The following is a 12,764-nucleotide window of genomic DNA, read 5'->3' as shown; positions in this document are numbered from 1 at the left end:
AAAAAAAAAAAAAAAAAAAAGTACTTGTTACTTTCTAAGGATGTGTGAGCAGGGCAGCTGTTTTGTTTTCCTGGGTTACCTCGGACAATCTTGCGGTCAACGTTACTGCAACTAAAGGCAGGAGCCGGTAAAACCCAACCCCGCCGCCCTCTGCACGCGGCCTCCTTCCCACAGAGACTACATTTCCCAGAGAGCCACGCGGGGCAGTGTCTCCGAGGACCCGGATTGAAGCAAGATGGCGGGCTCACGGTGAGGCGCCGTCAAGGTAACCGCTGCTGTCTCCTCTGGTCGAAAGCACTTCAAAACTGGGCAGTCCCAGAAGGCTTGTCTGCAAGTGTAAAGGTCTTCTGTCTGTCCTTCCCGTTAGGGCGAAGCCGCCGGCATCCGCAGGCTCTCTCGGTCCTGCAGAATGGCGGGCAGGTGGCCGCCAGCTTCCTGTGGCACCCCCCTCGTGCCGGCAGACACCCGGCGGGGCTGAGGGACTCCCTTTAAGTCGAAGCCTTTCGGTTTGGTCCCTGGGTGTTAGTCTGTGCTCCTGTAGGATATTTTTCAAACCTCTGACCGTCCGAGGCTCTGTAGCTTTTGCTTCGGAGTTGATTCCGGGCCAAGGGAATTCTCTGAAATTCACTTCCTTGAGGTGAATAATTTGACCCCCGGTGGGGTGTGTTTGCCTCTGGGCCTCGGGCAGAGGGGTTCTGATGTCCGGAGAATGTCCTTTTTGATCAGAGGACCTGGATTTGGGTTCCACCCCTGCTACTTATTAAGCAGCGAACTACTGGGAAGGTAATCGGGTGACCTCTCTGCGCCTTTGTTGTTCCACTGTGCCTGCTTCCCGGGGCCATAAGTCAGAACACGTAATCTATAGGAAAGTGGTTGTCAATTGTGCAGAGCACACCGTAGGGACGCAGGCTTAGCAGCGGCAGTAGTGCACTGACACTGAGGAATCGGCCTTCGTAGTTGACTAATGGGAGGGCCCATGTATCAGTACTAAGGGAAGGGCACAAATAGTCGCTGAGACCGATTAAAAACAAGGGGTGTAATATTGGTGGTTTGTCATTTTTTCACAGCGGCCCATGGAGATTGTGGTTGCTTCCCCCATTTTACTATTGAGGAAGCTGAGGGCCATGTAGTTAATGACTTGCTCAAAGTTTCCCGATTTGTCAGTGACTGACCACAAAGTCCTTCGAAGTGAGTCATTTAAATTTTGTACTTTAATTTCTTCGTGGATCCAAAGGAAGATACCGCACATGATTAATATGAGAGTAAAATGAAAGGGTGGTGAAGCACCTTGGAAAGTTAAAAAATTTACACTTAAATAAGATGGTGAATTTTTTATCTGGGACTTTAGGACTTCCCATGCATTCCTCTAAGTAAGTATTTAACAGGCCAAGGGTAGTCCTTTTTTGATACCTTATTTAACTAGAAACAGAATACTACTCTAAGTGATGTAGTGAGAGCTTGTGTATGGGATCTGGGAGCTGATAGCAGACACACAGCATTATGAGAGTATATGTGCTGTGTATATCATGTGAGTGACTATTCTTTCTTTTTTTTTTTTTTTTAGAGACAAAGTCTCACTTTGTTATCCTTAGAGTACTGTGGTGTCACAGCTCACAGCAACCTCCAGCTCTTGGGCTTAGGTGATTCTCTTGCCTCAGCCTCCTGAGTAGCTGGGACTATAGACGCCCACCACAACGCCTGACTATTTTTTTTGTTGCAGTTTAGCCGGGCCAGGTTTGAACCCACTACCCTCATATATGGGGCCCATGCCCTACTCACTGAGCCACAGGCCCTGCCTGTGAGTGACTATTTCTAAGAATAAATACTGTGTACTCCTTGAAAGCTGCACTTGTGTTTGCATTTAAGAGAAATAGTAATGGACACATTTCTGGATCTAGGTAATGTTGCTCTTTGTTCTATTGCTAAATCATGTGGAATTGCAAAAAAAAAAAAAAAAACTTTTTTAATTGCAAAATTTGTTTAAAAGCCTGTATTCAATTGGCTGCAGTTCTAGGTAGTGATTCTTCTTTTTTGTTTTAGTCAGGTTTTTTTTTTTTTTTTTTTTGAGACAGAGCCTCAAGCTGTCACCCTGGTTAGAGTACCATGGCCTCACAGCTCACAGCAACCTCCAACTCCTGGGTTCATGCGAGTCTCCTGCTTCAACCTCCCAAGTAGCTGAGAACACAGGCGCCTGCCGCAACACCTGGCTATTTTTTGGTTGTAGCCGTCATTGTTGTTTGGCGGGCCCAGGCTGGATTCAAACCCACCACCTTAGGTGTATGTGGCTGGTGCCTTAGCCACGTGAGCCACAGGCTCCGAGACCGGTTTTTTTGTTTGTTTGTTTTTTGTTTTTGAGACAAGATCTGACTTTCTCACCCCAGCTTGAGTGCAGCAGTGTCACAATAGCCCACTGCAACCTTAAACTCTTGAGCTCAAGCAATCCTCCTGCCTCAACCTTACTATTAGGCTAATTTGCTCAGGCTGGTCTCAATCTCCTGGACTCAAGTAGGCCTCCCACCTCATCCTCCCAAAGTTCTACGGTTATAGGTGTGAGCCTCTGTGCAGTTCTCTTATGTTGTCTTGCTGTGTTTAATATAGTTCAGCACTTATGTTTATGACTGATTTTTTCTTTATCTTTTAAGCAGGGATGAAAATTGATTTCTCTTAGAAGCAGATTTTAAAAGCAGTGTTTCTTCAAAACATCTTTTTTCATAAGTATCTTGATACACCATGGCTGGAACAGCAGTAAAATGGGTGATATCAAAGAGAAGTTTCTTGAAACATTTATTTCCAATCCAAAGTAAGTGAAAATTTTTGTAATGCTTTAAAAGCTTTACACTTTAAAAAATATTACAGAAAACGATTAAAGTATTTATTTATTGTATGTTGTATATGCTTGTTATTTGCAAGAGTGTTTCAATAATGGAAAATGGGAGAAAACCTAAATGTCAGTTCAGAGAGGAATGTATTTATTATGTTGTATCTTTTTTCTTTTTTCTTTTGAGACAGAGTCTCGCTATGTTGCCCTTGGTAGAGTGCCATGGGATCACAGCTCACAGCAACCTCAAACTCTTGGGCTTATGTGATTCCCTTGCCTCAGCCTCCTAAATAGCTGGGACTACAGGTGCCCAACACACGCCCAGTGTCTTTTTTTCTTGGTAGAGACAGAGTCTCACTTTATCGCCCTCAGTAGAGTACTGTGGCGTCACACAGCTCACTCAGCTCCAACTCCTGGGCTTAGGCAATTTTCTTGCCTCAGCCTCCTGAGTAGCTGGGACTACAGGCACCCGCCACAACGGCAGTCTATATTTTTGTTGCAGTTCATCTGTGGCCCGGTTTGAACCTGCCACCTTCGGTATATGGGGTGGGCACCCTATCCACTAAACTACCAGCGCCGCCCTATTATGTTGTATCTTAACTGTGAATATCATGCAGGTGTTACAAAATGGAAAGATCTTCAAATGGAAGGTTTTAGTTCTTTTTTTTTTTTTTTTTTTTTTTTGAGACAAGAGTCTCATTATGTGGCCCTCAGTAGAATGCTGTGGAGTCACAGCTCATAGCAACCTCCAACTCCTGGGCTTAGGCACTTCTCTTGCCTCACCTTCCTGAGTAGCTGGGACTACAGGCGCGCCCACAACGCCCGCTATTTTTTTTTTTTTTTTTTAATTGCAGTTTGGCTGGGTCAGGTTTAAACCTGCCACCCTCGGTATGTGGGGCCGGCACCTTACTCCCTGAGCCACAGGCACTGCCCGTTTTACTTCTTCTTAAAATTTGCAAATAAAGGGTAAATTCACAGTTTCATCTTCCAGAAATAATCATTGTCAATATTTTCAGGATTCACTTCTTATTTTTGCTCTATACGTAATCATTTAAAGAACTAAATGTAGGGTCAGTGAGTAGGGCGCTGGCCACATACAATGAAACTGGCAGGTTTGAGCTGGCCCGGGCCTGGTACACAACAATGACAACTGCAGCAATAACAACAAAATAGCTGTGGCATCATCATAACTCATAGCAACCTCAAACTCTTGGGCTCAAGTGATATTCATGTCTCAGCTTAACCTACTATATAGCCCAAGCTATAGGTATCCACCAAAACACCCAGCCTATTTTTTTCTATTTTTGGTAGAGGTAGGGTCTCACTCTTGCCAGGCTGGTCTCAAACTCCTGAGCTGAAGCAAATCCCCCTTCTTGGCCTCAATTTCTACCTTTCTTTTTCTTTTTTCTTTTCTTTATTATTATTATTATTTTTTGAGACAAGAGTCTCTCTCTTTGGTCCCAGATAGAGTGCCATGCTGTCCTAACTCATAGCAATCTCAACTTGTTGGGCTCAAGAGATCCTTTTGACTAGCCTCCAAAATAGCTGGGACTATAGGCTCTCACCACAATGCCTGGCTAATGTTTCTGTATTTAGTAGCAACAGGATCTCTCTCTTGCTCAGGCTGGTCCCGAACTCCTGAGCTCAAGCAATCCACACATCTTAGCCTCCCAAAGTGCTAGGATTTACAGGTGTGAGCCAGCATGCCCGGCTACCTTAGTTTCCTAAAGAACTGCTTGTAATCTAATATTTTCTTGAAAGCCTATTAATACATATTTGACAGTCAAAGCATGGGCCCAAGTGTATAAATAGAATATTAAAATCTTATTTTTCTGCCAGTTGTGCTGTCCTTTTCCTTCATGAACTCTGTTCTCCCATTTCTAAAGTTGGCATGATTAGCAAGCTATAGCAGATTTGCTTTTGCATGTTTAGGTATGGCAGTCAACATTTTTTTTTTTTGCAGTTTTTGGCTGGGGCTGGGTTGGAACCCACCACCTCTGGCATATGGGGCCAGCACCCTACTCCTTTGAGCCACAAGTGCTGCCTGGCAGTCAACATTTTTATACATCTCTGCTTGACCTTAACTCTTCCTTCATTTGTAATTGAAAATTTCTTATTGATTAAAGGGAAAAAGAGCTATTTAAAGACGAGGGTAAAAATCAAAATAGTAAGTATCTAATCTGGTGACACTTGAGACAGGGAAAAATGTTTTGCCCAGTAAAAACCGTTGTTGAATAGAATGTTCAGAAGTTTGTTAAGTCCAACTCTTATAGGAAGCTTTCCATCCCTGCTCCTTTACTCACAGGATTCCGAGCATAATAACATTTATTATGTTATATTCAAAGTAAAATCAATTTAGAATCAAGTAAACAGAGAAGGAGATTGCTGAGAGACATTAAATATAAAGGGAGATAAAACAAAAACACAATGAGCTTTTGAATATTTAGTAGCATTTTTGTTGTTGGGAATTGGAAAAGAGGTCCCTGCTACTTTGCCCTGACGAGCACTCAGCCCCAAGGCTAATGAGAAGTTAGACCTAATCAGTTTTTACAGTCTATGCCTTGAAACAGCAATTAGTAACTCACAGGTTAATCTGAACAGCAGTTAGTCTGTCCTTGGGTAATTGAAAATTATTTTGTGTCTTTTCCCCCCACTTGATTTCCCACTAAATTTGTACTGGATCTAATTCATTTTTGTGTCCCACCCTTTCTCGCATTCACAATGAGAAATAAATAAATGTTTGTTGAAATGATCTGAATGGATTAGAATTACTGTCAAAATATCTAGTTAGCTAAGAATTAATTAGAAAATCTTTTCAGTGGTACTCAGTGACCTAACTTCTTACATCTTTTTTTTTTTTTTTTGAGATAGAGTCTCACTGTCGCCCTGGGTAGAGTGCCCTGGTGTCATAGCTCACAGCAATCTCAAAATCTGGGGCTTAAGAGATTCTCTTGCCTCAGCCTTCCAAGTAGCTGGGACTATAGGCGCCTGCCACAAAGCCCAGCTATTTTTGTTATTGTTGTTGTCATTGTTGTTTAGGCAGCCGGGGCCGGGTTCAAACCCACCAGCCCTGGTGTATGTGGCCGGCTCCCTGACCACTGAGCTACGAGTGCCAAGCCAAGGACTGAGTCTTATTTGTCGTTTAATCCTTGGTCCCTATTAGAGCCCTGTTTCATAGTAAACAGTAAATGTTGGTTGAATGAGTAAAACTAGCTTTAAATTTATGTGGGAAATTTAGTAATTAAATCTATTTTACTATTTGTGGTTTTTGCAGATGGAGCTTTATATTGCGTTTGTCATAAATCTACATATTCTTCTCTACCAGATGACTATAATTGGTATGTATTGAAATTTAGTTGAACAAAATAACAATTTTGACTGTATTTGAAAAGATTCAATTTTATTTCTTGTTTTGGTGTTTTCTGCTTTCTTTTTTGATTTTTTCTTAATTTTGTTTTTAAAAATTATATCAGTGATCTTATTTACTCAATATCTAGGCTTGCAAAGGTTAAATTAAATAAAAATCATTATCATTGTATTTCATTGGATACTTAATTTGTTGTAAAACAGACGTATTGTTAGAAATGCTATCTTTTTGGGCAGTGCCTGTGGCTCAGTGGGTAGGGCACTGACCCCATATACCAAGGGTGGTGGATTTGAACCCAGCCCTGGCCACACTGCAACAAAAATATAGCTGGGTGTTGTGGTGGGCACCTGTAGTCTCAGCTACTTGGGAGATTGAGGCAAGAGAATCACCTAAGCCTTAGAGCTAGAGGTTGCTGTGAGCTGTGACGTCAAGCACTCTACTGAGGGCATTAAGTGAGACTCTGTCTCTAAAAAAAAAAAAAAAAGAAAAAGAAATGCTATCTTTTCTTTCTGAAGCATGCTTTAACTTTTTGGAAAAGTTAATTGTTTTTTATAGTTTTAGAGTTTATATTGACTAGCTTAAGCAATTATTTATCTTATCTTTTGTTTGACATTAAATACAAGTCAGGTATTTAAATTACAAGTATTTAATGTAACTACCAGTTAGTTGGTACTTTCTCAATACTAGTCACTATGAGAAGAGCTAGGAATAACATATGATGTTGTCTTTTTTTTTTGTAGTTTTTGGCCAGGGCTGGGTTTGAACTGGCCACCTCCGGTATATAGGACCAGCGCCCTACTCCTTTGAGCCATAGGCGCTGCCTTAATGGTTTTTTTTTTTTTTTTGCAGTTGTTTTTTTTTGGCTAGGGCCGGGTTTAAACCCACCACCCCTGGTATATGGGGCCAGCACCCTACTCCTCGAGCCACAAGCACTGCCAGTCTTTTCTCTTTATAGTAGTCTGATGTGCAGAAACTGTGGTATATATTCTTTTTTTTTTTTTTTTCTAGAGACAGAGTCTCACTTTATCACCCTGGGTAGAGTGCCATGGTATCACACAGCTCACAGCAACCTCCAACTCCTGGGCTAAAGTGATTCTCTTGCCTCAGCCTCCCAAGTAGCTGGGACTACAGGCATCCGCCACAACATCCCACTATTTTTTGGCCGGGGCCGGGGTCTGAACCCCCTACCCTGGGTATATGGGGCCGGCGCTTTACTCACTGAGCCACAGGCACTGCCTTGTGGTATATTTTCTTAAACTATGTTGTTGTTTTTTTGTTTGTTTGTTTGTTTTGAGACAGAGCCTCAAGCTGTTCCCTTGGGTAGAGTGCTGTGGCATCACAGCTCACAGCAACTTCTAAGTCCTGGGCTCAAGCAAGTCTCCTGCCTCTGCCTCCCAAGTAGCTGGGACTACAGGTGCCTGCCACAACACCTGGCTATGTTTTGGTTGCAGCCATCATTGTTGTTTGGCGGGCCCAGGCTGGATTTGAGCCCTCCCCCTTGGGTGTATGTGGCTGGCGCCTTAGCCACTTGAGCCACAGGTGCCGAGCCAAACTATGCTGTTTTTATTGCACATTTTAATAAAAATTTTTTTCTTTTCTCAACACTGGTTTTAATTGTACATGTAGTGAGTGCTAAGGTAGGTAGTGGTGAGATTGGACTAGGTAACATTTTTAATCTTGGAAAGGTTGAGTTATGTTAAATGTTTTGCATTGTGTAAAATAAATTCATCTTTCATCAAAAATCAGTTGATTAAATGTTCATTAAATTCATATTATGGTATTCAATCTTAAAATCATGGCGAAACAATCTAATGCCTTATCTTCTGTTAACTAAAATATACTTTATAGTTTAATCAGTAGTTAAATACTGGTTATATACTATAAAGTATATTTTGTTGTGGTAGTTAAGCTGAAATGTTCTATTGAAAATCTTAAGTCTTCCCCTATGTTGTGGGTACAGGTTTGCCAATCTAGTGATGTAGTATCTTCTCTTTAGCAATTTGTGGTTAATTTTAGCTCTAAAAGGAATCATTCTGCCTTTTATACAGTATAACTCACTTTCTGAAACATTCTTTTCTAGCAAAGTAGAGCTTGCTTTGACATCTGATGGCAGGACAATAGTATGCTACCACCCTTCTTTGGACATTCCATATGAACACACAAAAGTATGTATGGGGAACTTTCTTGTAGTTTTTAATTTGCTGTTAGAAATGTTTACATTTTCTTACAGTATTCAAAGAGGGAGGGTGTTGTCTGATTTCCTCTGTTTGGTTTAGGTCTTTTTTTGGCTTTTTTTTTTTTTTTTAGAGCCAGAGTCTCACTTTATCACCCTCGGTAGAGTGCTGTGGCGTCACGGCTCACAGAAACCTCCAGCTCTTGGGCTTAGGCGATTCTCTTGTCTCAGCCTCAGCCTCCCAAGTAACTGGGACTACAGGTGCCCACCACAACACCCTGCTATTTTTTTTGTTGTTGTTGTAGTTGTCATTGTTGTTTTAGCTGGCCTGGGCCAGGTTCTAACCTGGGTGTATATGGCCAGCTTGTATACAGCTTGGGTGTATATGGCCAGCGCCCTACCCACTGAACTCCGGGTGCTGCCAGTGTAAGTGGTTTTGATTTTGTTTTAATACAATGCATTTTAGTTGTACACAATGTTTTCATTATTTTATATTTGAAATACTTTTTTCTATTTCTTTAAGATTTTATCTATTATACTTGGTAATGTTTGACTGACTTTTTGAGGAGACAATCAGTAGATAATCTAAGTCATCACATTTAGTGGTATCTTTTTTGTTTTTGACACAATGTCTCACTTTCATACTAGAGTACTGTGGTGTCATAGCTCACAGTAGTCTCAAACTTTTGGGCTTAAGTGATCCTCTTGCCCAGCCTCCCAAGTAGCTGGTACAGGTGCCTGCCACAACGCCTGGCTAGTTTTAGAGACCAGATCTTGCTCTTGCTCAGCCTGGTTTCAAACTGCTGAGCTCAAGCAGTCCATCTGCCTCAGCCTCCCAGAGTGCTGGGGTTATGGACGTGAGCCACGGCACCCATCCTTGGTTTCTATTTTTAAAAATCATCACTAGAGCCTGGGTGCTGGTTAGTTTGACCAAATAGATTATTGTTCTTCTGCTAATTTTTATCCAATTTTTAAACCTCACTGATTTGTCTGTCATTTTTTTTTTGCAGTTTTTTGGCCAGGGCTGGATTTGAACCTGCCACCTCTGGCATATGGGGCTGGCGCCCTATTCCTTTGAGCCACAGGTGCCGCCCATGTCTGTCATCTTTATGTCTAAGCCAGATATCATAGCTACTGATCCAGTGTCTCTTTTGTTTCATTCTTTTGGGCAATGTTTAGAAAAATAAGTCTCAGTCAATGACTTTTGTCCTGTAATCCCTCTAGAACACACTACATTGTGTATTTTTTTATTGTCATTTTGTGGCATGTCTTTGGTCACATGCCCTGTTTTAGTAGTTATAACAAGAATGCCAGGTCATTTCTCAGCATCTGACTCTCATCCCCATATGGCTCTTTACATCCCTGATTCTGACCCTTGTCAATTCTCAAAAATTTCCCACTTACTTTAAGAATTTCATAGTGTTGCCTCACCTTCTGACTCTAGTAGAAACTTGGCTACACCCTAGTGACATTGCTTTCCTAGTAGCCATTTGCAATAATTGCTATTTTTTGTCTCATACCCTTTTGTTACTGGGCCTGGAAGTGGGGAAAGTGTCTCTGAACCTCCTCATTGTCATATCTAGACCATTTCTCCTCTTTTCTAACAATTTGTAGCTTTGCAGCTTGTATCATCAAATTATACCATCTATTATCTTTTGTTGCTGTCATCTACCAACTAACTCGCAGGTCATTTCAGTTCCCCCACCCCTCCGCTCTCCTTGTTATTTCAGTATCCATGTAGATGATCTGTGTAATACCTTGGCTTCTCACTTGATCTTCTCTCCTTACCTCAGCTACCCATTCCCTGGACATTCTCTAGAGATGTTCTAATTACCAATAACTGCTCCTCTTCCCTCCCAGTCCATATTTCAGGAAGTCTGCTAGTTTACTACCAATTCCCCTTAGCCTCCCAGCTCTAAAAATTATTCATTCCCTTGAATAATTCTTGGGACCTACAACCACTTTTTCACAGTTCCTGTTATATCTCACATTCTCACTCTCTGACTCTTTCTTTACCCAGCATGGACTCTGTCATAGTTACTCTCCTACCTACATGCCTGCTTCCCCTGCCTCTTCTTTCTTTGTTGCATCTCCTTTGTTATAACAGTTGTCTTCTATCTTACATCATCAGTATTCCTTCTAGTTTAGGGAATCATTCCTATCAGTTTGTAAGCCATCACTCCACTGTCACCACACTGGCCTCCCCACTGTTCTTCAAGCACAGTAGGCAAGCTCTTCCCTGTATTAGAGAGTCTTTGTATTTCCTGTGTCCTTTACTTGAAATGCTTTTACCTTACAAATCCTCATAGTTTACTCCCTTTCCTTAAGATCTTTTTCCTTATTTGTAACTTTGCAAGGCCTTCCTTGGCTCCTGCCTATAAAGTTGTACCTCTGTCACCACCCTCCCTGTTGTCCTTTGATTTACTTTTCTCAATAGCACTTATAATTTCTGGCATGCTGGATGCTTTCTTGCTTTCTGTTTATCTTCTATCACTAAAATGTAAGCTCCATGAGGACAGAGTTTCTTGCTCTGTCTTCAACCCCTGGAATAACACTTTGAATTTGGTAGATATACAATAAATATTTGTTGATTAAATGAATAAAGTTATCTCTCTTCATGCATAAGGGTTTCTGTTTTATTTTTTTTTTTTTATTAAATCATAGCTGTGTATATTAATACTGTCATGGGGTACAGTGTGCTATTTTTATATACAATTTGGAATATTTTCATCAAACTATGGGCTTCTGTTTTAGAGATAAGAGACATTCACATGGGAAAGCATGGAATTTTTTTTGGTTTTCAAGCAGTAAATTGTAGGATGGAATGCAGAATAAGAAACATTCTTGAAAATAAGCTACATCTTGGCTACAGTGGCTCATGGCTGTAAACCTAGCACTTTGGGAGGCCAAGGCCAGTGAATTGCTTAAGCTGAGTTTGAGACTAGTCTGAGCAAGAGCAAGACCCCATCTCTAAAAAAAAAATCTAGCCAGACGCTGCGGCCTATACCTATAGTCCCAGCTACTCAGGAGGCTGAGAAAAGAGGATCAGTTGAGTACGGTGTTTGAGGTTGCTATGAGCTATAATACCAGAGCACTCTACCCAGGGCAACAAAATGAGGCTCCGTCTCAAAAAGAAAAGAAAACATGTTACTGTTAGAATAAAGTGTGTTCTTTTTGAATCCAGATTTATAAGCCTCATAAAGGTAGTAGTAGCAGTACACAGTATGTAACAGTTCGTAACAGTACAGTAATAGTACGCAAATATTCTGAAACATAATTTAAAATTTAGAGTTGATAGTCCTCTTTTCTCAAGAAAGTAGGGATGCAGATCCAGTGGCCCTGTCAGTTCTTTGGGCCCTGGAAAGCATTTCGCAACAAAAACTCTGGTCAAATGCTGAAATATCAACTGAGATTGACTTTAAGAAAGTTAAGATGATTTGCATCTTTTTTTTCTTGTGATTCACACACATTTGACTCTAAGACGTGTTGATTTATTCCACAAATACACAGAAAGATTCTTCTACTTTTGCCAGATGTATATTTTATTCAAGTATTAATATTCTGCAAATATATTTCTAGAATTTAGGATTTCTGGACTGGGGATGGTGGCTCATGCCTATAATCCTAGCACTCTGGGAGGCCAGGGTGGGAGGATCACTTGAGCTCAAGAGTTAGACCAACCTGAGCAAGAGCAAGACCCAGTGTCCCTATAGTCCTAGCTACTCGGGAGGCTGAAGCAAGAGGATCACATGAGCCCAGGAGTATGAGGTTACTGTGAGCTACCATGATGCCACAGTATTCTACCCTAGGCAACAGAATAAGACTCTGTCTCAAAAAAAGAGAAAAATAGAATTTAGGATTTCTATTTTAGGAAAATAAAAGTAGTACCTATGTATTATTTGTTCTTACCTATGTTTCTTTACTCATAATATTTGTTATACCTTATAGAGTATATATTTTTTTTTTTTTTCTTCTTTGTAGAGACAGAGTCTTACTTTATCTCTCTTAGTAGAGTGCCATGGTGTCACACAGCTAATAGCAACCTCCAACTCCTGGGCTTAGACGATTCTCTTGCCTCAGCCTCCCGAGTAGCTGGGACTACAGGCACCCGCCACAATGCCCAGTCTTTTTTTTTTTTTGAGACAGAGTCTCAAGCTATTGCCCTGGGTAGAGTGCTGTGGCATCACAGCTCATAGCAACCTTAAACTCCTGCGCTTAAGTGATTCTCCTGCCTCAGCCTCCCAAGTAGCTAGGACCACAGCGCCTGCCTAGCTATTTGTTGTTGTCATTGTTGTTTTAGCTGGCCCGGGTGGGGTTCAAACCCACCAGCCTCAGTCTATGTGGCAGGTGCCATACCTGCTGAACCACAGGCGCTGCTAAGTATATTCTTTTTTTTTTTTTTTTTT

At 41.3% G+C, this 12,764-nt stretch overlaps 1 protein-coding gene across 4 annotated transcripts in view; it reads left to right on the top strand.

Annotated features, from left to right (window-relative positions):
• The first annotated feature begins 210 nt into the window (after nucleotides 1-210).
• The window catches only part of MRPL42 (mitochondrial ribosomal protein L42), a 34,975-nt gene continuing 22,421 nt past the window's right edge, over nucleotides 211-12,764 (top strand). Inside the window, exons 1-4 of one of the 4 annotated variants that reach the window (XM_003783353.3) lie at nucleotides 211-265; nucleotides 2,646-2,800; nucleotides 6,093-6,156; nucleotides 8,266-8,350. In XM_003783353.3, the coding sequence (XP_003783401.1) occupies nucleotides 2,731-2,800; nucleotides 6,093-6,156; nucleotides 8,266-8,350 (219 nt within the window). In that variant the 5' untranslated portion in view covers nucleotides 211-265; nucleotides 2,646-2,730. Of the gene's footprint in view, nucleotides 266-363; nucleotides 784-1,067; nucleotides 1,189-2,642; nucleotides 2,801-6,092; nucleotides 6,157-8,265; nucleotides 8,351-12,764 lie in introns of those variants that run through there. The other 3 variants (XM_012814194.2, XM_012814195.2, XM_023509447.1) reach the window with 3 other exon arrangements.

This window comes from Otolemur garnettii, unplaced genomic scaffold (genome assembly GCF_000181295.1).
Source record: "Otolemur garnettii isolate 467f Iridium unplaced genomic scaffold, OtoGar3 scaffold00007, whole genome shotgun sequence".
NCBI classification, from domain to species: Eukaryota; Metazoa; Chordata; class Mammalia; order Primates; family Galagidae; genus Otolemur; species Otolemur garnettii.
Note: the sequence above shows the minus strand (reverse complement) of the source record. Positions and strands in the feature narration are given on the sequence as shown.